Source organism: Rhamphochromis sp. 'chilingali' (assembly GCF_963969265.1).
Source record: "Rhamphochromis sp. 'chilingali' genome assembly, chromosome: 2".
Classification (NCBI taxonomy): domain Eukaryota; kingdom Metazoa; phylum Chordata; class Actinopteri; order Cichliformes; family Cichlidae; genus Rhamphochromis; species Rhamphochromis sp. 'chilingali'.
In genome coordinates this window covers 46,386,563-46,412,059 of record NC_137930.1, presented here as the reverse complement: position 1 = coordinate 46,412,059, position 25,497 = coordinate 46,386,563, and the positions used below count along the sequence as shown (strand labels likewise).

General features: G+C 40.7%; 1 protein-coding gene across 3 annotated transcripts in view; it reads left to right on the top strand.

Moving 5' to 3' along the window:
* lrrk2 (leucine-rich repeat kinase 2) overlaps window positions 1–25,497 on the top strand; it is a 36,482-nt gene that overhangs the window by 5,642 nt on the left and 5,343 nt on the right. For all 3 annotated transcript variants that reach the window (XM_080907528.1, XM_080907529.1, XM_080907527.1), the window contains exons 7-42: window positions 1,588–1,719; window positions 3,419–3,538; window positions 3,871–4,031; window positions 4,115–4,194; window positions 4,288–4,394; window positions 4,589–4,718; window positions 4,826–4,950; window positions 5,650–5,777; window positions 7,126–7,270; window positions 7,513–7,652; window positions 8,142–8,267; window positions 8,697–8,867; window positions 9,921–10,185; window positions 10,696–10,884; window positions 12,096–12,211; window positions 15,501–15,573; window positions 16,456–16,649; window positions 16,740–16,990; window positions 17,096–17,244; window positions 17,456–17,549; window positions 17,666–17,852; window positions 17,943–18,124; window positions 18,222–18,445; window positions 18,545–18,672; window positions 20,429–20,647; window positions 21,768–21,969; window positions 22,165–22,253; window positions 22,644–22,831; window positions 22,910–23,064; window positions 23,165–23,296; window positions 23,644–23,823; window positions 23,931–24,077; window positions 24,216–24,328; window positions 24,589–24,779; window positions 24,979–25,139; window positions 25,326–25,496. In XM_080907528.1, coding sequence (XP_080763654.1) covers window positions 1,588–1,719; window positions 3,419–3,538; window positions 3,871–4,031; window positions 4,115–4,194; window positions 4,288–4,394; window positions 4,589–4,718; window positions 4,826–4,950; window positions 5,650–5,777; window positions 7,126–7,270; window positions 7,513–7,652; window positions 8,142–8,267; window positions 8,697–8,867; window positions 9,921–10,185; window positions 10,696–10,884; window positions 12,096–12,211; window positions 15,501–15,573; window positions 16,456–16,649; window positions 16,740–16,990; window positions 17,096–17,244; window positions 17,456–17,549; window positions 17,666–17,852; window positions 17,943–18,124; window positions 18,222–18,445; window positions 18,545–18,672; window positions 20,429–20,647; window positions 21,768–21,969; window positions 22,165–22,253; window positions 22,644–22,831; window positions 22,910–23,064; window positions 23,165–23,296; window positions 23,644–23,823; window positions 23,931–24,077; window positions 24,216–24,328; window positions 24,589–24,779; window positions 24,979–25,139; window positions 25,326–25,496 — 5,565 coding nt within the window. The remainder of the gene's footprint in view (window positions 1–1,587; window positions 1,720–3,418; window positions 3,539–3,870; window positions 4,032–4,114; window positions 4,195–4,287; window positions 4,395–4,588; window positions 4,719–4,825; window positions 4,951–5,649; window positions 5,778–7,125; window positions 7,271–7,512; window positions 7,653–8,141; window positions 8,268–8,696; window positions 8,868–9,920; window positions 10,186–10,695; window positions 10,885–12,095; window positions 12,212–15,500; window positions 15,574–16,455; window positions 16,650–16,739; window positions 16,991–17,095; window positions 17,245–17,455; window positions 17,550–17,665; window positions 17,853–17,942; window positions 18,125–18,221; window positions 18,446–18,544; window positions 18,673–20,428; window positions 20,648–21,767; window positions 21,970–22,164; window positions 22,254–22,643; window positions 22,832–22,909; window positions 23,065–23,164; window positions 23,297–23,643; window positions 23,824–23,930; window positions 24,078–24,215; window positions 24,329–24,588; window positions 24,780–24,978; window positions 25,140–25,325; window position 25,497) is intronic.

Below are 25,497 nucleotides of genomic sequence, written 5' to 3'. Positions count from 1 at the left end.
CCCTCGGCTAATGTCATCTTCTTTTTGCTTTGCTGAAGTCACAGTGGTAACAAACACAGGTTATGAAACAAGCTCATAAAACCTCGCATGGTCCATTTATAGATGGACCATCAGACCGTGATGTCACTGCAATGCTTTTTAGGGACTCTTGATTTAATTTCCATTATCCCTCTAATGCCATTAAATAGGAGTAAAATTAGTGTCCTTCTGAGAACTTGTGGGACAGGATAGCCGTGCATGTTTGGAAAGAAAAACATCAAATTGTCATTGTGAGAAAACATAGCAGCTCATTCAGTGAAGACTCTCTGAAGTATATTTCCCAGTCAAACATGTTACGAATGCAGCAGATAATTGAATTGGAGACTTCCTACAGTTCCATGAAATTTATTTTAATTATCAGGATGTGGGAAGTCCGAATCCTGTTTTTAGGATTACAAAGATTGCATTATTATTATTATTATTATTGTTATTTCTTATGGCATCTTCCAAAGAGTTATCCATAATTTAAAATGGTGTGAGTTAGGAGGCCAGAACAGATCGAAGGCATTTGCTGTCCAACTTTATTACGGCCCCTTATCTGTTTAATCTGTAACACCAAGAATTAACGATCATGTATTGTGTCTTATACGGGAAGTCGATATATTTAATTTAAAATGAAAACGATCATCAATGACAATTTACCAAAGGATTTTAAAGTTGATCACTATTTTGGTATTTTCTCTGATATTGATGAGATATTTTACTTTATCTTCAACTTAAAAAGCACTTAACATTAACAGTAGCTTCTAATTGGGATTCCTTTTATTTTGGTCATTGCAATAAACCCAGAGGTTGCACTCTTTAAAAGCAGGCACTCACTGCTGCCTGGAGAGCAAGTTCTGCAAAGATAACACTGTTTAAAAGAGACTTTTGTTATGCTGCCAGGAAGTCCAGGAGAATGGTGGAAAGTACCAGTAACAGTCCGAGTGAGTCAAAAAAAAGGACAGAGAGCTGAAAATAGGAACAAAATATATATTAATGATTAAACTTAAATAATCCTTAACCTGATTAAGTGGAGTCAGCTGCAAATTGTCGTACCTGCTGTAAGGCAGGGGAGATTAGGCAACATCACAAATGAGCCTGGAAGGGCCGTAACTCATTCAGTACCTTTTATAAATATGACTTATAAGTAGATGTACTTTAAGCTACTCCATCTACTACTCTTAGAGTGAAGTGGAAGATGGATCAGCTATGCTCCCATCTCAGCCATTTCAGTTATTCTTGGCTTGTATTGAGAAGCTGCAGTTAATATTTTTGAGAGAGAAATGAACCGATCGCACTTCAGAGATGTTCTCTGAAATACGCAGGACTGTACAGAAGATGGTGCGTTACTTTTATGCATAATCTAATTTTGAGCTGATTCAGATCTGAATGATTTCTGTATGGAATATGTAAAAAAAATTTAAATAATTTTGTTGTTGGTCGAGTATGTAAATCTTATTTATAGCTAGTATGTAAGTGTCTTATACTACTCATTACAGTTTTGTGCTATTTGTAATTCAGCAGTACTCAAAGACTCAGGTGGAGTTGCGTACTTGTCTTTTGCAGGCAGTAACGTGGAGGTGTTGATGTCAGGGGGCACTCGGTGCTACAGCACCATCATCGCTGCCATGGATGCTTTCCCTGAGGTGGAGGAGCTGCAGGAGAAGGCCTGCTGCCTGTTCAAAAGGTTTACTTCAGGTCAGAGCGAGTGGAAAAGGAGAAGAATCATATTTTAATCATATTTTTATGGCCTTCTTCTTCCTCTAATGTAATTTAGTACTGACATTGTTTTTGTGGATGCAGATTTGTTTTGTGCACTTTTGTGTTTCACTTCAAATGCAGAATATTAATTTGTGTATTATCATAGCTGATAAGAGCTATTGAATTAGACTCATAAGACTTTTGAATTACATCCACGTAGACATTTTACATACTATATTATATACTGGTTAATTAGGTAAATTAGTCTTTCAGTAACATTTCTCAGTGATCGCTGAGCTCATTCTCCCACTCACGGTTTTGTTTGCTGTTGTTTTATCAGCAGTTTTTGTGCCTCAATTAAATGGCACAGCTGACGAAAGTGAAAGTAAAAGTAAATGAAGAGTGAGAGCAGAACTAAACAGAGTGGTAACTCAAGCATCTGGAACTTCCACTGTCCCACCTGCCGACTGTAGAAACATTATCTATCTATCTATCTATCTATCTATCTATCTATCTATCTATCTATCTATCTATCTATCTATCTATCTATCTATCTATCTATCTATCTATCTATCTATCTATCTATCTATCTATCTATCTATCTATCTATCTATCTATCTATCTATCTATCTATCTATCTATCTATCTATCTATCTATCTATCTATCTATCTATCTATCTATCTATCTATCTATCTATCTATCTATCTATCTATCTATCTATCTATCTATCTATCTATCTATCTATCTATCTATCTATCTATCTATCTATCTATCTATCTATCTATCTATCTATCTATCTATCTATCTATCTATCTATCTATCTATCTATCTATCTATCTATCTATCTATCTATCTATCTATCTATCTATCTATCTATCTATCTATCTATCTATCTATCTATCTATCTATCTATCTATCTATCTATCTATCTATCTATCTATCTATCTATCTATCTATCTATCTATCTATCTATCTATCTATCTATCTATCTATCTATCTATCTATCTATCTATCTATCTATCTATCTATCTATCTATCTATCTATCTATCTATCTATCTATCTATCTATCTATCTATCTATCTATCTATCTATCTATCTATCTATCTATCTATCTATCTATCTATCTATCTATCTATCTATCTATCTATCTATCTATCTATCTATCTATCTATCTATCTATCTATCTATCTATCTATCTATCTATCTATCTATCTATCTATCTATCTATCTATCTATCTATCTATCTATCTATCTATCTATCTATCTATCTATCTATCTATCTATCTATCTATCTATCTATCTATCTATCTATCTATCTATCTATCTATCTATCTATCTATCTATCTATCTATCTATCTATCTATCTATCTATCTATCTATCTATCTATCTATATTTCTGAGCCAACAGTGAACATTATTAAGTATCATTGTTGTTAACTATACAAACTAAATAAAATTAAAAAAACAGTGTTAAATGGGTCCAGCTCTCAGATGTACAGTTAATAAATAACTCATGAATAACACTAGTAATGATAACACTGTTTGTTGAATCCTCACTGTCAACACAGCAGTGTTTGGATTTCATTCGTTCGGATAAACTAACGTGTTTTTTCAGATGACAGATGAAGATTGAGGAGAGTTATCAAAGTAATCAGAGTATTAATTCTGGGTGCTCGGCTTATGGTGTCTTGCAGAGAGTTACAACGACATCCTGGTGAGGAATGGTGTCCACAGAGTCGCAGTCAGAGCCTGTCAGACTTTCCCTAACAACCCCAAGCTGCAAGCCGCTGCTCTGTCCTGCCTGGCTAACCTCAGTGAGGACCCACATTCACAAACTATATTTAATGGACGTGTGATGGTCTTAAACTCAACATCAATATATAGTGATGTTGCACATTTTTTGAAATATTGGAGTTCAGAAGCAGCACATTTTCCATATAACCGTGATGTTTGCTTAGTTATTTCACTAAAGTCTTCAAGCCCTGCATCTGTTTTTAAGCAGATGTAGACGCAGACGAATAACCCAAAGCAGTTGCCAAGCTTTGTGGTAAAAACCAGATGATACTAAAATGCAACTGTCTCTTGACCTTTCTCCATTCTGCAAAAATGACACAGTGATTGACACAGACTTTGTCCTTTTTGTTAGCTGCAACCATCGTGCAGAACAAGGCGGTGGCCGAGCAGGGTCTGGAGGAAGGAGAGGAGGAGGAGAACAGGGGTAACGGGCAGGTGGAGGACATGGAGCTGAGCTGGATGAGGGAATGCTTTACTGCACTGGAGCTCCACGCAGATGAGCCAGATGTTCAGGTCTGTCTAACGTTTGGCTTTCGAGTTTTACATGGTACTCCTGAAGACTTGAACTTATTTAAAAATCACTTGTACCGTCTCAGGAAGCTGCGTGCTGGGCCATTCACAGTCTGTTTCTGCACGGAGCTGCACTGAACCATCTAGAAGAAGAGCAGGATGAAAGGTGACACAGTGACATCTCCACACGTGCGTTCATAGCCGTTGAATCTGTGCGAGAACTGAATGTAATGATGGCGTTTGGGTATTTGCTCCACAGGACTCCTGTTTATAGACAGCTGATGGCGGCCATGCTGCTTCACTTTGCGTCTCCCAATGTGTTTAACGCTGCTACCAGCGCCATCGCCACACTCATCGCAAACAACAGTGAGTCTCACGTTTCCACACGGTGTGCAGAGATGCAGTTATGATCAACATCTGTTTGTTTGTCTGTGCTGAAACTGCCGCCTGCAGCCTGTAATAAAAGCTTATGCTACAGATGCTATGTATATATCTCTATATAATATAAAAACACTGCTGTTTTGGCTGTTGCCACGGTAACCGGTTTGCTTTGTTTGCAGGTAAGATGCGCTCTTTGCTGCTGTCAAGTGGCCTTCATGTGAATTTGGTGGAGATGATGAAGAGACATTCAGACTCAGCCGAGGTTTCCATCAGTGCCTGCAAACTGTTAAACCTGCTGTTCCAGGGAAGGTGCGAACGAAGACGGTTCACATTCTACGATGAAAAAATTCAGACACACTGAGGAGAGCATTTAGTGTTTCTCACAAGCTTTGAAACTAGTCTCCCTGTATTTGTAGGGCCGCCAGTCTGGATGAGTTGACCATGGCCATGAACCAGATCCTCAGCACCATGAAGTTTCATAACTTTAATCCCGAGGTTCAGCTGGAGGCTCTGCAAGCCAGCTTGGTCTTCCTTTGCCCGGGTACGCTCTTGTTTTCTTTTCTCACTTCCGTTCCCAGCAGCTACGTGTTCTTTGTGTGGTGTTTGTGCGCAGAGGTGACCTGCCAAACAAAAGTTAATGGTCGCACAAGTAAAGTTTTTTTTCCCATCTTCTCCAACAGGGCAGCTTATTTACCGCACTAAGCTTCGTCCCAGAGGAAGATGGAGAATATAATTTATGAGTATTATTTTGACTAGTACTAAGTCACAGTGTAATGTGAAATGAGCTGCTCATAATGAGGAAATCGCATCTATTCGCTAATTTTGCAGCCCTCAGAGCACATCAGCTATTTTTGTTATGGAATTTTGCTACATGTGCTCTTTAATTTAAGGGACTTTTCACATCTGAGAGTCTAAACCACGGTTCCTGTTTTTGTTCTCTTGTGTATATCTGATCCAGTTCATTTTGGTTTCACATTGCAGTTATGCAAAGGCGGTAAGACCTTTATATGACGAACGTGCATGGTTCATTGTATTTGATTGCTTGGCAAACAAGTGTGTATCTATTGTAAGTCCTTTTTGGCAAGTAGCCTGGCTCAGTTTGTATGAATACGAGAAAAAACAATAGACAGATTCTTTGTAATCCTTATGCCCTGTGATATTTAAAAAAAAAAAACTCTTTCGGTTGTGTCTGAGGGTCCGTGTTTACTCATGTCCTTGTCCTCACTCGTTTCCTTCTCAGACAGGAGTTTAAGGGAGCACGGCAACTCAGTCGCAGATCCCGACATGGCCGACGTGTCTCTGAAGGTCCTGAAAAACCAGTGTGTGGTGGAAGGAGCTCACATCCTCTACCTGGAAGCTCTCAACAGGGTATGGGCAACACACACTTTTTCAACATTTTGAGCATTTTGGTTTTGTTTTGAAATGCCCAATTGGAGATTCTAATCGGGTTTTATTTTTAAGAGATTTTTCTTTCAATAAAGAGAAAATGATTCAGGCTGCAGAGCGCCTGAATGAAACGACAGTTCACCCATTCGTTTTATAAACTGCATCGTAGCCTGTTCTGCAACTAGAAGATCAGAAGGATTGTGATTGCATTTCTGAAAAGATTTAATAACAATAATAGATTGGATTTATATAGCACTTTTCAAGGCACCCAAAGCGCTTTACAATGCCACTATTCACTCACTCTCACATTCACACACTGTTCTCAGTTTTCATATTGGTATGGACGTTGAAAATGTCCGTCTTTATGCTTGAGTGTGGATGATAAACACTGACTGAATCAGCCTCGGAAAAGAGTAAAAACCAGAAAAAAGACACCACATGTCATCGAGGAAGTGAACGTCTGTCAAGTCTAAACAGTCATTTGTCTCATATTTAGTGTTTTATGATAAAGAAGTCGCGACTTCACACAATGACTAATAACTGAATACGTTTTTTGTGCTTCATTATGTTTTAAAAGAACACAAACAGCAAAAACTCTGTTGCCAAAGGCCGTGACATCTGTGGCAGAATAATGTCTGAATAGCAGTTTATTTAACGTAATAATTTGTGCATTTGAAACCCAGAGTGCTAAAGAAGGCATAATCATTCAAAATGAGCATTCAAACAGGGCACTTTTGGCTGTTGTTTTATTTCCAAGGGGTCACCACAGTGGCTTTATCCGTATATTGGATTTATGACGGTTTTTATGCTGGATGTGCTTCCTGACACAAGCCTCCTATTTGTCTGTGTTTAGGATGCGCAGAAAGTACACTAGATTATGGCTTAGGCTGGATTTGTGTCTATTCCTCTTCACAAACTGGGGCTCTTTCACGTTTGAGACAAATATGTTAAGGATAATGTGATTTTTATTTGTTTTACAACCCAAGAAACTTCTCTTAGTCTTAGTAGACTGAGTCCCAGATCATGAACCTGTCTGCTGTTGAGCATTTCAGTGTACTCTAAAGGACAAAAGAGAATAAGAGTAAAGCTCAGATTAATGAAAGTTGTTTTATGTCATTATATATTACACGGTGTGCTAAAATGATATATATCCATTAACTTTTATTCTAATTAATGTTTCATCCATGCCAGTAGTACATAACCACATTTATATTTGTTACTAACGTTCTGCTGATGCAGATGTGTGCAACACTTGAGAAACACTTAATGCAGCATTATCTGTAATTCATTTCGGTCTCTCTTCCCTTTCTATGCATGCACGTGCGTACAGTTCATCAGCAGCTCAGCCATTCAAACATGTGGTTTGAAGGTGCTGTCTGCTCTGGCTGACTGCTCTGGTGCGGTGGATCTTCTGTGCCAGCAGGGGGCGATAGACACAGTGCTGCATACACTACAAATGTTCCCGCAGGAACGAGGTACACATTTGTCACTGTAAAAAATGCCAAACTTTCTCTTAACATGATTTGCAGGGAGATCCGGGGTGTAGTTTTTCACTTAGGAATAGCTGAACTAATCCCTTTGTTCACTTCATTAAATCTGTGTTTACTGCCTTTAGCTGCCTGAAGAAAAAAAAAACAAAAAACACAAAGCTTTTTCTCAACAGAACTTTATTAAAGGCAAATAACTACACTCGCACTAAATTTCCTGCCCTCTCCAGAGATACACTACTGGGGGCTGACCCTGCTTACCTACGTTGTGTCCAAGAAGAAGCTCTCGAGGATGATCGTACCTGTACTGGCCTCCGTTGTGGTTACCGCTCTCATTCAGTACAGAGAAGACTCTGAGATGCTGCTAAAGGTGACCCAAGTGTTACTACTCTGATATAACGCCATGACGTAATAAACCCGCCCTGTAGTTTCATTAAAAATAAAAAAATTACATTATTGGGTTGAAGAAAAAAATCTTAGAGCTCCCATTTGAACAGAATGTAAATTACGGAGTTCTTCTTTTCATAATGTTATCTCATCCTATCCTTCACGATTAAAGACATAACCAATTTTTAAAAAAAAACAACGCTAATAACCAATTTTTATGTATATTTAAATCCCTACTTTTCACATTTGGATGACAGCTCAGCTAATAGCCATTACACATGCTATGATGTAATTGGTTGCTAGCCGTCTGGATACAGTGATACAGTCACAGAATTGTAGATCTGATCTTAAATCAAGCCTTCAAAGGCAGGATGCTGTGCCCTTTGAGGCTAATTTCTACCCTGTGTGTCTTGTTAAAGGCAGTACTGACAGTGTTGCCCTCGTAAACTTTCTCCTCCTGTCTGGTTTGCAGTGTTTACAGGTGGCATTGAGGATGCTGGACGCCTGTTCAGGAGCAGCTGCTGAACTGCAGAAAGAAGACTTTGACAGGCACATCTTCCAGTGCCTTAGAGAAGAGACTGACCAGAGCATCAGCCCAGTAAGTTAGACCACCGCAGCAACAACAACTGAATGAATTTCTTTAAAATTCAACACACATGTTCACATCCTTGTGATCAGTTTGATCTTAAATGTTTTCTACTAGGCATCATCAGATACAGATATTGATTCCAAATATCTGACCTTTTTTATTTAGACACTTAAACTTGACCAGTAATTTGAAAAAAATTACTTCCTTACTCATGATTATTATTTCCTGTGTTGCAAGATCAAGGGTAATAGTCTCTATCCCAATATCAGGAAGCAGTTGTGTTGAAACACAGGCTACTCTGTGAACACAAATGACCACGCATTACGTTAATCGTTTAAGCCATTGTCTGCTGTTTTAATATTTCCTGTGACATGCTTTCCTAGAAAGCAGACTTGCTGCCCTTTCTGACTCCTAGTCTCTCTGTCTGTCTGCGATCAGCTGCGGAAGTCGGTGTGCCTGGCTCTGTCTAAAATGTGGTGCGACTCAGAGCTGCACTACAGCATGCTGGAAAAGGCCTGCATGGATGGAGATACAACAATGACTGAGTGTCTGATTGAGCTGGGAGCTGACATCAACAAGAAGACCAAAAATGAGTCTCTCATTTACCAGGTCAGAGGTCACGATGGTTTCAGAGTGATTTGACTCGTTCACTCAGTCACACACAGGCATACAGTGCTTTTACCCATGACTAAGCACTTTTATCTGACATTCACACATGCACACTTACTCTCCTATGGATGCATTTTGTCCAAGGATACTTCGACACATGGACCATAAGAGCCGAGGGATTGATGCACAGACCGTCTCATTGGTAGTGACCCGCTCTGCCTGAGCCTCAGTGGTCCCCATTTAATTTTGTCTCAATAGACAGTGGCTCTTCCATTGCTTTAAAGATTAATAACTGTGACTTTGAACCTAGAGGAGACATTCATTTTCCCCAGAGGATGAACCCCACATGTGTATGTCCCAATCATGATCGACGTCGTACATAAGGAGTACCCTGATTTTTCTGACAGGCCTCAGCTTTACTTTTTTGTTCAGCACTACATATTATGTACGTCCATCCATCCATCCATCCATCCATCCATCCATCCATCCATCCATCCATTAATCCTCTTCTGTTTCTCCAAAGACACGTCACAGTAGCAGGATATTCTGTCCTTCTCCCATGTTGGAACGCTAGGTGTTCCCAGGCATGACAGGATGTAATCTCTGTAATCTCTCCAGCAATCTGTGGGGCAACCATCAGGTTCTCCTTTCAGTCGGATATTCCTACAAAACCTACAAAGGGAGGTGCCCAGGAGGAATCCTGTCTGTGTGCCTGAACCTTTTCAATTAGCTCATTTTAACACAAAGGAGCAGGAAGTCCACTGTGAGCTCCTTCTGGATGTCCAGGCTCGTCGCCCTTTCTAAAAGGCTGAGCTGATCTTATGGAGGAAACTTTTTTCGGTGACTTGCATTCGTGATATCATTCTTAGAGTAAGGGGTTGAGACATGGATAAGACTGGAGTTACTAAAGAATTTTTTGGTACAGTGTTTGATGATACTTAAGCTTCATTACTAATAATACTAGCACTCATGTGTTTTTCAATTCCCAGTCATGCTCGAATAATCTGTAATAAGACAATCAGTTCAGTCTCGATCATGGCCTGTCTTTTTCAGGTCTGTGAGAGAGGTGGACCTCTGGAACTGGTGGAACTCTTGTTAAGCCGAGGCTGCCACGAGCAGCACCTCCGCAGGGCTCTGGCCGTGAGCGTGAAGAGGGGTGACGGGCCCACAGTCATCCAGTTACTTGGCCGTCTGGGTCTGGACCTCAACAACAATGCCCTGTGCCTGGGCGGCTTCAGGCTAGGCCGTCTGGATGCTGCCTGTCTGAGCCCCCTGCTGGCCGAAAGAAGCAGAACTTCCAGTCTACGCTACAACAACAGTGAGGAAGAACTGCTGAGTTTTTAAATTTTATATCACAATTTTATGTTTGTTTGTTTTTTAGATAAAACAAGGAGTTTGAATGTAATCATTTATATAGAGCCAAATCCCAACAAAGACCACCCCCGCGCTGTCTGCTTAGAGACACTGGTTTTGATGCTTTTTCATTCCACTATGATAAGATCACTTATCTTGACGACATAAAAGCCTGGATATGCTCGCAGGTTATCCAGATGTCATGTGATTCCATGTAGCTGTGCATAATCCACAGCAAGAGAAATATTTGCAGTGTTTTTTTTTAAATATTACTACCTAAGGGAATAAGTATAAAGTGAAAAGTAGCAGCACTCGCACAGAACCATAACAGAACCATAACAACATATCTGACACACTAAGGATGCTCTCTGTTCTTGGAAACTCTGATGAGGATTTTATTGGATGATGGGAAAAAAGCTGCAGAGGAAATCGATTCAATTAGCAGCTCTAATTTGAATATCTTTGTGTCTTCAAGCTAAGGGCACGAGTCTGGCAAAGTACATCCAGTTTCTCCAGAGGTCCAAAAGTGTGAGCTGTCCCCCTCGGTCAGTGACTGACCCATGTTTGACCTCTGGCTACATTTCTGATGAGAGCGACGACTCCAGCTTCAGCTTTACCTCTTTGGAAGACGGCCTGTTTTTCAACGATGACATGGAGAGTGATGGTAAAGGGATGCTGATTTTCACCTGCCTTTCTTAAAGAGGACATTTCAGCTTCATATTCTTGAACTCTGTAGCTATATAACACTGTAGCTTCTCCCATTCCCACTGCCCATAACCTAGTTTTGTCTGATTAGTGCTCCTCATAAACCAGAGTTGTCAACAACATTGTGTGTGGGCTGCTGTGCTCACAGCCAGAGTTTTGTGCCTGGGTTATCTATTCCAGTAACATTATACAGAGCCAAGAGTAGAAAATATTATCCTAATATTATCTAAAACGGACTTGGAGCACTACTTGTACTTCTCTTTTAGATAACTTCCAGCACGGGCAACAAACAAGACACGTAACTGACACTTGATTATTAGATTTGCATGCTGTTCAGAGAGACTGTATAATTCTAACATTGCTCGTCGGTTGCACTGTAGTGGCATTGTTCTCCAGCAGCGTTGTTGTTTTCTCAGAACTACAGCTGAACATTCTGTACATGGAAATCCTTCATTTTCCACTGCCAGAGTAATTCATTGTACATGTATGTTTTTACTTGCGATTAGACTCGGCCTATTTGTAGTGAAGTGGCGGTGTCTCAGTGACCCATTCGTTCAGTTTGCAGTGACCTTTTGCCTCAAAAGGAGGTCTCACATGGACTCGATTAAGAACTACACATTAAAAGCACATCTGTAAATGATCACCAGTGTCTCACACTATGAGCACATGGGCATGTTTAATGAATGCATGGAGTGTGCTGCTTTGTTCCCTGACAGTTTAAGATGCAACAAGCTAATATGGTTCAGTCAAACAATTTCAATCTTTCATGTGATTCAGGGGCAGCACACAGAAACAGCTCTGTATAGCATTATTGTTACTTTAACCTTCAGATCAATCTATCGACCTTGAAGGAGAGGTCAGAGGTCAAATGTGACATTATATTTTGGATATTTATACAATACTAATACAGTAAAATGCACACCACACTTGTAAGAATTACAGTTTCTTAGAAACCTTTTTTGAGCTACAGTGTCTGCAGACAGAACGAGACACAAACCCGACCAAAAACATAACCTCCTTGGTGACAGCAGCAAGAGAATACGGCTTCTAGTTGGCAACAATTTCATATCGCATGACGATTGGTACCCTGTAAAAACGATTAGGGTTCAAATATACTGCAAGTGTATTGAATAAGCACTCATGTTTTACTGCGTGTATCTTTTTTTATAGGAAGCGATTCGCTGTCTGGCGCTCTTTCTCCAAAGCCGTACAACAATTCATCAGAGGAGCTGAGGGGGGAATCCTTAAGGAGGAAGCAGGGCCGCCGCAGACATGCCAGCGCAGAGGTAAGAGCTGTTAAAAGACATTTGGTATTTTATGCTTTGGCCCTAAAATTTAACTTGTCATCGCCGTTTTTTTTTGTTTTTTTTAATCGCTTTTTAAAGTATGATCCTAAAGTTCCATTACAGTTTAAACACTCAAGAGAATCCTTGTAACATAATATTAGAAACATCAGGTTCCACATAGTTCAAGTATGGTTCCCACACCTTAAAGAATTGATCTGTTTTTGAATGCAATATACATGTAAGATATTCCAGTGGCACTAAATCCAACACTACTCTTTTCCAACCTTTAATAGTTGGTACTTTTTCATAAATCCATTGGAGTAGTATATTCTTCCTTGCCGCATAGGTGAGAACACAGTACAATCTCCTATTATTCTTGGATATTAATCGCCGGCTGGGGAGGCCCAGTATGAGAGACAGAGGGTCCATCTCCAATTCACAACCGAAAATCTTCTCCATTTCAAATAGCACATTAGACCAATATTCTTGCAATTTCAAACATGACCAGAAGCTGTGAGTTAGGGTACCAATTACTGTCTTACATTTAAGGCACATGGGTGAAAGGGTAGGATTATATTGATGTCTGCGAAACATAGATATGTGCATTCTATGTATAATTTTTAACTGTATTGCTTTGGTATGATTACAAACTGATATTGATTTGGCGTAACTCCAGACATCTTCCCACTCCTCATCATCAATTACTATACCTAATTCCTTTTCCCATTTGCCTTTAAGCCTCTGTGACGTCCCTGAGAGTACAGAATATAAAGCCTTATAAAATATCTTCACAGGTACCTCTTTGTCTGTTAAAAATAATAATTTTTCAACAGGAGAGACTTCATGACTCTCACTAAAGTTAGTACTATGCAAAATATAATGCCTTATCTGTAAGTAACGGAAAAAGTCATGCTTGGGGAGAGAATATTTCTCAACCATTTGGTCAAATGGCATAACTACATTATCGGAGAATAAGTCCCTCAGTCTCTGAATTCCTTTGTTCTTCCATTCCTTAAATCCTATATCAAACATCCCCGGTTGAAAGTCAAGATTATTCACAATAGGAGTAAACATAGATGTTAGCTTCAACCTTTCCTCAATTCGACATACTGACCGCCAGGCCTTAAGTGTATTAAGTGTGACTGGATTATCACAGCTCAATCTAATATCTTTAAAGTTCTTGAAAAACAATAGGTCCCTTAATGGATACTTTGAAAGAGAGGTTTCAATCCCCAACCAGATAGAGTGTGAATTATTTGTGACCCAGTCATGAATATAACTCATGTGAGTACTCAATTGATATGTTCTAATATTTGGTAAATCTAGACCTCCTACTGAACCTGGGAGCTGCAGTGTAGCCATCTTAAGTTTTGGTCTATGTTTGCTCCATATAAAAGAGCTTAGCCAACTATTCAGATCCTTCATCACTCTATTTGAAAATATAACCGGAATCATTTGGACAGGATATAACAATCGAGGTAAAATATTCATCTTAATCAAAGCTATACGTCCTAGCCAAGAAACAGGTAGGGAATTCCATCTCTCCAAATCTTGCTTTACCTTCTCGAACAGAGGGGGAAAATTTGCTTTATACATTTCTTTAAATTCTGGAGTTATAAATATCCCTAAGTATACAAAACCTGTGGGGGACCATTTGAAGGGGAAAGAAAACAGTCTAGTTGGCACTGAATTAAAGCTCCCAATTGGCATAGCCTCTGACTTAGTCAAATTTACTTTATAGCCAGAAAATTGACTAAATGTATCAATAATGTTAAGTAAAGCCGGTACTGATGTCTCTGGATCAGAAATAAATATTAAAACATCGTCTGCATATAAACTGATCTTATGCTCATAATCGATTTGCAAACCCCGTACATCAGATGTCGTCCTTATAGCCTCGGCTAATGGTTCGATAGCCATGGCAAACAAAAGAGGTGACAGTGGGCAGCCTTGCCTCGTTCCTCTATACAATGGGAAACTATCTGATTTCAATCCATTAGACAAGATGGACGCCTGGGGATTATCATACAAAATTTTTACCCACTTAATGAAATTATCACCAAGACTGAATTTATTTAAAGTATAAAATAAGTAGGTCCGTTCTATCCGGTCGAAAGCCTTTTCAGCATCCAGAGAGAGCACCAAACCGCCTATGTTCCTTTGCTGAGCAGCCTGAATTAGATTGAGAAGGCGTCTGACATTATTACGAGAATTACGGCCTTTTATAAAGCCTGTTTGATCTTCTTTAATAATTACAGGCAAAAGAATTTCGAGTCGAGTAGCTAATATTTTAGAAAGTATCTTCCGGTCCACATTTAGAAGAGCTATCGGTCTATAAGAGGAGCAAGACTCTGCGCACTTCCCCTTCTTCAAAATAAGAGAGATATTAGCTTCCCTTAGAGTCTGAGGTAATCTATTATGCAAGAACGAGTAATTAAACATATTAAGTAACGGGTCTATTAACAGCTCACTAAATTCTTTATAGAATTCACTACAAAAACCATCAGGTCCTGGGGCTTTGCCGTTCTTTAAAGTTTTTATAGCATTTAGTACTTCCTCTCTAGAAATGGGAGCATTAAGGGTAGTCTATTGTTTATTTGTTATAGTAGGCAGACTAAGCCTGGAAAAGAAATCCTCCATTAATTCCAGTGCATTAACTGATTGTTCAGATGTATATAGTCTACAATAAAATTCTTTAAAAATGCTATTTATAGTTTTACTATCATATACGCGCTCATTCTGAGCATCACAAATAACTGTAATAAATTGTGTTTGAGATCTTTTCTTGATAAGGCATGCCAAGTATTTTCCAGGTTTGTTTCCATGTTCATAAAATCTTTGTCTAGTAAACGTAAGGTTAAGCTCTTCATCTTGCGTAAAAAGGCTATCTAAAGTTGATCTGACTGCAGATATCTCTTGTAGTAAAGCTGGGGTTGGGGAGTCAGCATAAGTCCTTTCTTTTGTTTTAAGTTCTACCACTGTAATGGAACTGAGCTGTTTTTTTTTTTTTTTGTTTTTTTTTTGTGTGTGTTTAGTTATCAGTTTGTTTGTTTTATGTTTGTTTGTCTGTTTGTTTATTTTTTTGGTTTTGAATTGTACACTGTATTATGTTATGTAATTATGTACTATTTGTGAAAATAAAAGGGAAAAAGGGAAAAAAAAAGAAAAAGTATGATCCTAAAAATGTCTTTTCTTGGACTCTGAGATTTACTTCCCTAAGCAGTCCCTTCTTTTGTAACAGTCTCTGCTATAACTCTGATATGAAGCTTTCTTGTGCTCGTATGTCCAGAGTGGTCAGACTGAGACTGAGCACACTGAGCCTCTTCGCAGAAGATATGGACGGAATAGCTCGAGTCAGAAAGGTATCTGAAAAATCTGATCTGTGATCTTTGATATTTGTCTCTCCTTTGTTTTTCTTCTTTGCCTCTTCTTTTCTTCAATAACTGATCCTGTTTTTAATGATATAAAATCATACATGGACAACAGCAACTTATTCCATGAATTCATCTTATTTTTTTGGATAACACTTCCGTTTGTGACACTAAGATATCCACATTTGAAAGGATGCTGGAAGCATGTACACCTTCTTAAAGACATCACGTAAAATAAGGAATATTCAAAATTTAACAATGCTTGTTTTTGTAAATGAGATTCTTAAAGACTGTGGCAGCTTTGAATTGTAAAAACTGGCTCCATATCCTGGAATGCCGTTTAATTTGAACTTAATACACGCTGTCCTTAGGTGCCCGCTTTACCACAGTAGCCTCAGACACTGTGGACGTTTGCTAAACTCGACACTGTTCTGAGAAACACAGTAACACGCAATAACGATAGCATCAGTTCTAACCCACCACTTGAAGAGCAACAGTCCCACGAGCTTATGGTCTTAGTCACGAAATGTCGTGAAGGGACTGCCCCCGTCATCACTGACCAAAGATTATTTCTGTAACTATAAAACCACAGCGTGCTGCTGCTATGTTTTGTGTTGCAGCAGTTTGTCTTTCACACGCTGTTGTGTTTTTGTTTGTCCACACTGTAAAAGACTTACTGAGTGCAATGGTGGCGCTGTGACAGGTCAACAGGCATGACTCCTGGTCCACACCTAGCTACTTTTTTCAAGTGTGTTTTTCCAGCTCTCTATCATACCTGAAGTGGATCTGGTGCTCTTGTGTATTGGTTTTAATTGGATAAAAGGTATCTAAGTAATGAAACTATTGCTTTTGCTCTTGTTATCGCCTTGTCAGTGCTGGGGTCTGCCGAGAACTCTGCTGCTCTGCCGAAAGAGAAAGAGAGGATCCACCTGCTGGACTTATCTGGGAATGAGCTGGACTCCCTGTCCTGTCTCAACGATGGCTTTGTCCAGCAGCAGCTGTGGCATATCCACCGTCTGGACCTGAGCTATAATTGTCTGCTCAAGTTTCCCTCTGAACTCTGCTTGGTAAGGTCTGCATTCGATCTGCACTAATAAAAAGAACTAAAAGATAAAAATATGGGCTACATTTTTTTTTCTTTCTGTTTTTTGACTCAGAGTTTGAAGAATTTGACTCGACTAGACCTGCAGGGGAATCAGCTCCAGTCGCTGCCACAGGAGCTGCTGTCTCTGCCCTCGCTGAGCATGCTGAACGCCTCTCGTAACTGCGTTGGCCCCCAGCTGACCTTTGACCCTGCTGTTACCTGTCCATCACTGAAGCAGCTCAACCTTTCATTCAACAAAATCACCACATTCCCTTTCGAGCTGGGCCGCAACCTGCATACGCTGGAGGAGCTTTATATGGAAGGGTAGGGTTTTTAAGGAAATTGATAGTTTTACATCAAACAATCTTATCGTGGATCCACAAACGTCATTTGCAGAATTGTAAAGACGATTTTTTCTTTTCTTTTCAGAAACTGTATCACTGAGCTGTGCACAGCTCTTTGTCTGCCTGAGATTAAGTTGCTTGATGTGAGCAAGAACAGCGTGGAGAATATTTCTGCAGATTTCCTGAGCAGCTGCCCCAAACTGGAAACCTTTAATGTCTCTATGAACAAACTCCGTGAGTATTACCAACTGACTGATAAATTCCACACTAATTCTTTCACCATCAGTTCAGTCTGGGTAGTATTTTACTATCTAAACATACAGTGAAAAAAGAGCTTCATGCTACAGGTTTCATCAGACGTTTTTAATTTAGAGTTATTCAAGAATGATTGATTTGTATTTATATCATATTTTTTAAAGTAGAAACATTATTTTGTGTTCTCCAGGTTCCCTGTCCCGTCTGCCAGCTAAGGTTATGACACTAAAACTTGCAAACAATAGCTTTGCATCAATCCCCGAGGCTGTACTTGAACTTCCAGTGTAAGCCAGATCCTCACCTTCTGTTCTTATATTTTAATTCAAAAGTTCTATCAGTAATAAAATTGTAAAAAGCCTCAAAGATTCTGATTCTCTACTTGCACGATCCGTCCTGTTAGGTTACGGTCAGTCGATATGAGAACCAACAGCATCGTTGTCCTGCCTGGCCCGGCGTCCTGGGTGTCCAGCATCATCAGAGAGCTGATGTTCAGTCAGAACTGCATACAGACTCTGGATCTCAGTGGACCTATCCACAAATGGACCAGACTGGAGAAACTCCACCTAAGTGCCAATAGGCTCACTGAGGTAAAAGAGAGCGTATACAGCACTTTCTAGAATGTAAACAACACATTGTTGTAAAGGGTTGTCTTTGAGGGTTGTGCTGTTTGCATTCAGATCCCCCCCCAGATTGGCTTGTTGGAAGGCCTGACTTCCCTGGATGTGAGTCATAACACTAACCTGCGCTCATTCCCAGATGAAATGGGAAAACTGAGCAGACTGTGGGACCTGCCACTAGATGGCCTTCAGCTGCAGCTGGATCTCAAACTCATTGGCAGCAAGACAAAAGACATAGTCAGGTCAGGCGGGGTTGACATTCTGCTGCTTTTTTTGTTTGTTTGTTTGTTTGTTTTTTATGTTATCTTGTATAAAGAACCATATATACTCTCCTGTCAGGTTCCTTCAGCAGCGGCTGAAGAAGGCGGTGCCATACTATCGGATGAAGCTCATCGTGGTGGGGAACGCAGGAAGTGGAAAGACCAGCCTGATCCAGCAGCTGATGAAGCTAAAACGCTCTCAGCTGAACTCAAAACAGACGTCTTTTGGTATTGACGTCCGCGACTGGACTGTCAGGGAAAGAGACAAGAAGAAAATGGTGTTGAATGTCTGGGACTTTTCAGGTTGGCCCTCTTGTAAAATCTGAAAAGATAAATTGACATTTGGATATCTTATTACACCAGCTGTGATTTTGAGGCCCTACCCGTATGTTTACCCCACAGGTGGAGAGGAGTTCAGTGGTTCTCACCCTCACTTCCTGACGTCCAGAGCTCTTTACCTGGTAGTTTACAACATCAGCAAGGGAACTAGTCAAGTGGATGCTCTCAAACCTTGGCTCTTCAACATCAAAGTAAATCTAGTCATAAGAAATAAAAGTCTGTGAACTTGTAATCATTCTCCTGGCCTGATCTGAGCTGAGTCTGCAGTAGGGCAGCATTTACAGTGGGGCAAAAAAGTATTTAGTCAGCCACCGATTGTGCAAGTTCCCCCACCTAAAATGATGACAGAGGTCAGTAATTTGCACCAGAGGTACACTTCAACTGTGAGAGACAGAATGTGAAAAAAAAATCCATGAATCCACATGGTAGGATTTGTAAAGAATTTATTCGTAAATCAGGGTGGAAAATAAGTATTTGGTCAATAACAAAAATACAACTCAATACTTTGTAACATAACCTTTGTTGGCAATAACAGAGGTCAAACGTCTACTATAGGTCTTTACCAGGTTTGCACACACAGTAGCTGGTATTTTGGCCCATTCATCCATGCAGATCTTCTCGAGAGCAGTGATGTTTTGGGGCTGTCGCCGAGCAACACGGACTTTCAACTCCCGCCACAGATTTTCTATGGGGTTGAGGTCTGGAGACTGGCTAGGCCACTCCAGGACTTTCAAATGCTGCTTACGGAGCCACTCCTTTGCTGCCCGGGCGGTGTGTTTTGGATCATTGTCATGTTGGAAGACCCAGCCTCGTTTCATCTTCAAAGTTCTCACTGATGGAAGGAGGTTTTGGCTCAAAATCTCACGATACATGGCCCCATTCATTCTGTCCTTAACACGGATCAGTCGTCCTGTCCCCTTGGCAGAAAAACAGCCCCATAGCATGATGTTTCCACCCCCATGCTTCACAGTAGGTATGGTGTTCTTGGGATGCAACTCAGTATTCTTCTTCCTCCAAACACGACGAGTTGAGTTTATACCAAAAAGTTCTACTTTGGTTTCATCTGACCACATGACATTCTCCCAATCCTCTGCTGTATCATCCATGTGCTCTCTGGCAAACTTCAGACGGGCCTGGACATGCACTGGCTTCAGCAGCGGAACACGTCTGGCACTGCGGGATTTGATTCCCTGCCGTTGTAGTGTGTTACTGATGGTGACCTTTGTTACTTTGGTCCCAGCTCTCTGCAGGTCATTCACCAGGTCCCCCCGTGTGGTTCTGGGATCTTTGCTCACCGTTCTCATGATCATTTTGACCCCACGGGATGAGATCTTGCGTGGAGCCCCAGATCGAGGGAGATTATCAGTGGTCTTGTATGTCTTCCATTTTCTGATGATTGCTCCCACAGTTGATTTTTTCACACCAAGCTGCTTGCCTATTGTAGATTCACTCTTCCCAGTCTGGTGCAGGTCTACAATACTTTTCCTGGTGTCCTTCGAAAGCTCTTTGGTCTTGGCCATGGCGGAGTTTGGAGTCTGACTGTTTGAGGCTGTGGACAGGTGTCTTTTATACAGATGATGAGTTCAAACAGGTGCCATTCATACAGGTAACGTGTGGGGGACAGAAAAGCTTCTTACAGAAGACGTTACAGGTCTGTGAGAGCCAGAGATTTTCCTTGTTTGAGGTGACCAAATACTTATTTTCCACCCTGATTTACGAATAAATTCTTTACAAATCCTACCATGTGGATTCATGGATTTTTTTTTCACATTCTGTCTCTCACAGTTGAAGTGTACCTCTGGTGCAAATTACTGACCTCTGTCATCATTTTAAGTGGGGGAACTTGCACAATCGGTGGCTGACTAAATACTTTTTTGCCCCACTGTAAGTTAACAGTTCATCTGGATATTTTAATGTATCTTCTATTCATTTGTTTATTTTCTTCAGGCAGTAGCACCGCTGTCTCCAGTCATTCTAGTGGGAACCCATACAGATGTGAGTGAGGACTCACAGCTGCAGAACTGCCTGAGCAAAATCAGACAGGAGCTCCTGACCCACCAAGGCTTCCCTATTATCAGGGATTATTACATGGTCTCAGTCTGTGAGGACTCAGATGCCATCGCCAGACTCCGCAAGGCCATTGTCCGGGAGGTCACCAGCTTCAAGGTAAAAGGAAACATAAGGAGACTAAGGAGATCATCTTTTTGGAATAATTCAAAAAGATGATCTCATATCATCCTTTCCTAACTGCTTCTCTTTGACCTCGATGGAAATCATCATTAGGTCAGGGAAAGGTGCAGAGGTTAGGCATAGCAAACTCATGCCTAACTGGGATTTCTGTGTGTGTGAAAAGACAAAAACAATACATAAGCTTCATCAAATGAATTAATTTGTCAGGTCTTTGAGCTGTGACTTTAAGCATGAGGAAGTGAATCGGAGGTGTCTGTCTGCTGGTTCAGGTGCAGGAGGGAACCAGTTAGAGAGACACTCAGAGTTTGTTGAAGAAAACCTGCCGGGGAGCAGGTGAAGTTCACGGTGACTGAGTTGTTAGCTAAACCTGCTTCCTGGAATAAGCCATTGGTCAGCTCTTTACACGTTTCCATGGTGGAGCAGTTTGTAATTGCGTAACTCTCCTCTGGAGAGTCCTCTGGAGTCTCTCAAGTCTCTTGAAAGCCACACAGTCAGCAGCTGTACCCAGTGTTTAAACTGGAAGTTTGCGCTGCTCTTACTTGTCATTATTGAAAACACTGCTTGGGTCTTTGTATGTGAACTGGCACATAGGGAGTAGATTGCCCTGCAAATTCACACTAATTTCCCCCACAATCTATATGAAATGTAAAATTCCCTCAATTCATCTCTTGAACTAACTAATTAAATAATATTCCTAAAGGCTGCAAAAAATGAATGGACTTAATTGTACAGAACCTTAAATACTCTCCGTTCAATCAGTAAAGCTCATAATCCTCATTTAGAGAGCGTATATTCTAATAATTTCTTTAAATAATGCAACAAGTTGAGAAAAACCAGATCTTATTACTGCAGATTAATGGTCATAGTTTAGCTGTGCAACAGTAAGTTATGCAATGAAATTAAAAACACACTTCTAATTATCATTTACATGATCTGCACCACTTTGTCAATTATGTTAAAGGGATTTCACGAATGACTGGATGGTCTGACTACGAACTGTGGGATGACATTATCTCATCTCATTTCATATACATACTCCAGTTTATTCTGTGCCAAGGGAGGTAATGAAGGCATTCATATCCTGTTCCCCTCATAGATACAAGACCAGCCTGTGATGGGTCAGCTGGTGCCAGACAGCTACGTGGAGCTGGAGCGCCGGATTCTTCAGGAAAGAGCCAGGGTTCCTCCAGAGTTCCCTGTCCTCAGGCACCATGAGCTCCTGCAGCTCATCCAAGACAGTCAGCTGCAGCTGGAGGAAGCTGAGCTCCCTCATGCCATCCACTTCCTCAGCGAAGTCGGTCAGTCTGAATTAGGCTAATAAAGCAAGCACTTTTCAACTGAATTTTTAGTTTTGAAAATAAAATAGCAGCTTTGCCTCAGCACTTTCACACTCACACAGTGATATCCTGCAGAGTAGCTTGGATATCCAGCTTGAGTGTGTTTTCACTTTGCGTCTCCATCTGACAAGTTTTGTTGCATCTTTGTCACTGCAGGTGTTCTATTGCACTTCGATGATCCTGCACTTGAGCTTCAGGAGCTTTACTTTATTGACCCACAGTGGCTATGCAGTGTCATCTCACAGGTAGCCCTTCTTGTTATGAATCACATGCATTTGGTTTTGTGTTTTTTTTTTTTAGGTTTTTTTTTAGGTTTTTGAGAAAAAGAAAATAGTTTATTCATCCCAAAAGTTGGAAATTACTGTGTTAAAGCAGCAAGAACAGAGACAAACCACAGTTGAAAATTACACTAAAATGGGCTTAATTAGAACTTTACAATCTAAATATGACCCAATAAAGGGATTCAATCTTGAACCTTAAGGTGGTAAAGACTTTCTGTATTTGTCCTTCTAGCATCATAATATGACGACAATGATGATGATGATGAGGAGTTAGAGAGAGGTTTGGAACTTGGAGGATGGCCGTGTGAGAATTGTTGAATGCACAGATGCTTGTGTTATCTTTCCTCTGTGCAGAAACTGACCTTAAAGAGCTGTGGCTACTGGGAGCATCCTAAAGGAGTGGTCCAGCGCTCTGTCGTGGAAAAGTTTCTGTCTGAGACGAAGTGTTTCCCGAAGAGTCACCTGACACAGTTCTTGAAGCTGCTGGAGAAGTTTCAGATTGCTCTTCCGTTTGGCGAGGACCAGCTGCTGGTACCCAGCAGGTAGGCTGTGTCTTTGTGGAAATACAAGCAACAAATAACTGCTTCACACACGCTAACCACTCAACCCATAATCCACAGCTTGTCCAAACACAGACCCGTCATAGAACTGCCTCACTGTGAGAACTCTGAGGTGATCGTCCGACTGTATGAGATGCCGTACTTCCCCATGGATTACTGGTCTCGGCAGATCAGCCGCCTGCTAGAAACATCCTCCTACTTGCTTTGTGGAAGGGGTAAATTAAACATACACCAGTACATCAGTTGACTTCTTCAGTGCAATATTTAAAGAAGCCAATTGTTAACTGAATGCATTTCACACTCTGTGCTATCCAGAAAAAATGGTCCGACCCAACCGGATCTACTGGAGGAGAGGAATTTACCTGAACTGGTCCCAGGAGGCGTACTGTCTGGTGGAGGAAAATCCCTCCAGCTGTGTCAGAATAACCGTGCCCGCATCATGCAAAGGTGCTGTAGTATTTAAGGATGATAATTATCCTGAAATATCCAGTGTTTGAAAGCAATAAAAAGACAATGACCACAGAGAGCTGAGGCGAGATCGGACGAGCTCAGGGTGGTGTAACTCTATGGTGGTGTTACAGTTAAATGAAACTTCCATTTGTGGGTTAGTTACAATGAACCTTCATAAAAATGGCTTAAAAAAACACACATTATCGGCATTACCAACACTATGACATCCAGGGCTGAAAATGCATTACAGTACTGATAATTATTACTATGAGTTGTGGAGGTGTCTGCGATTGTTGTCTTAACAGTTTTCACTCCTTTGTAAGCCCTCATTTGCATTCCCCCAGGCCGGCTGCTGCTGGGTCAGGTGGTGGATCATATTGACTCCCTGCTGGAGGAATGGTTTCCCGGCCTGCTAAACACCGACATGCACGGCAGTGGAGAAGCTCTGCTGAAGAAGTGGGCTCTGTACAGCCCAGAGGATGGGCAGGAGTGGAGGAAGATTCCCCTGGAAGACATTTTTACAGGTGTGTGCACTAAAACATCAGCACTTGTATTGTTTACTTAGTCAGGTCAGTTTTGTATTACTGTCATGGATTCAAGAAGTCTAAAATGATAACTTTGTTGATTGTAGATTTCTTGCGAGCGAGCGCAGAAAATCGGCCCTGCACTCTTCCCGTCTTTCAAACAGCCCCTGATCTGTTATTGAGTGACCAGCCTGCAGGAACAACACTTGACAGTGAAGAACTGGATGTAGATCTGTCTTTAGAGAACAGACTGGGTACGGCTGTGTAATGTCCCGATAATTTCTGTTTTTTATGAAAAAGCAGATTGTTAAAAGCACCATTTTTAATTTTGAACCTTCTTGTTTTAGTTTCATTTTTGTTTCTTAATTCTTTCATATTGGTTTTGTTAACAGGGGACGGTGGCTTTGGAACTGTCTATCGAGGCGTCTATAAGAACGAAGACGTAGCTGTGAAGATATTCAACAAGCATGCTTCTGAGCTTTACATCTACAGACTCCTCAGACAGGTACCACTGAAACTTTGCTTACCAAAGTCCCAACATTCCTCTTCCTAACATCTCTGTGTCCCAGACACCTGTGTTTTCACTGTCCTTGTGGCTCAGCAGTGATTAGACATCATACATTGTTTCAGCAGGAAGAGTTGCACATCTACCTGACCTCTGTGTCTTTTGTATCTTTAAGAAATGACAAATGTCACCAGCCATTTCAGAGCTAAACTTTTGATGCATTTTGCCTTCATCGATTCACATTTCTCCCTGTTTTTCAGGAATTAGTCGTTTTGGGCCGCCTCCGTCACCCCAGCCTGGTGACCCTGCTGGCAGCCGGCTCGACTCCTCAGGTCCTGGTGATGGAGCTGGCTCTGCGCAGCTCTCTGGATTCCCTTTTCGAAAACAAGAACGTTAGCTTCAACCAAAAGCTCCAGCACAGGATTGCCCTGCAGGTGGCTGATGGGCTCAGGTAGAACGAAGAGCTGTTGACATGTTATCTTAACCCAGCATCAAGAAATTCTTCACATAATCATCAACTAATTTTAAGATTGTGTTTTAGATTTTAACCACCATAATAACTTTAAATATCTCTAAATCAGATTTAAATGCTCGTGTAAAGTACAGAAATCGACTTACCTGCTGTTTCTTTGTCAAACCTGTGTGATCAGGTACCTTCACTCAGCCATGATCATCTATCGGGATCTGAAGCCTCACAACATCCTCCTGTTCAACCTGAAGACCGACTCTGACATCATCGCCAAGATCACAGACTACGGCATCGCTCAGTACTGCTGCAGCATGGGAGTAAGAAGCTCTGAGGGGACAGCAGGTCAGAGTCCAAAGTGCCTGTTTTTTGGTTTTTTTTTTCAATTATTATTTCATTGATCATGCGATCAGAATATTAAATTATTTTTAAAATCAGATTTTGAAGACATATTTGTCTTTGTGTTGTTGTTTTTTTGTCCACTTTGATTGGACTGCTTTATGATGTTATACTGTTATCAACTGATTACAGGTTTCCGAGCTCCAGAGGTCGCCCGAGGTAATGTGATTTATAATCAGCAGGCTGACGTGTTCTCGTTCGGCCTGCTGCTCTACGACCTGATGACCCGTGGCGAGCGCATTTTAGACGGCATGAAGTTTCCCAGCGAGTTTGATGAAATTGCAGTTCAGGGAAAGCTGCCAGG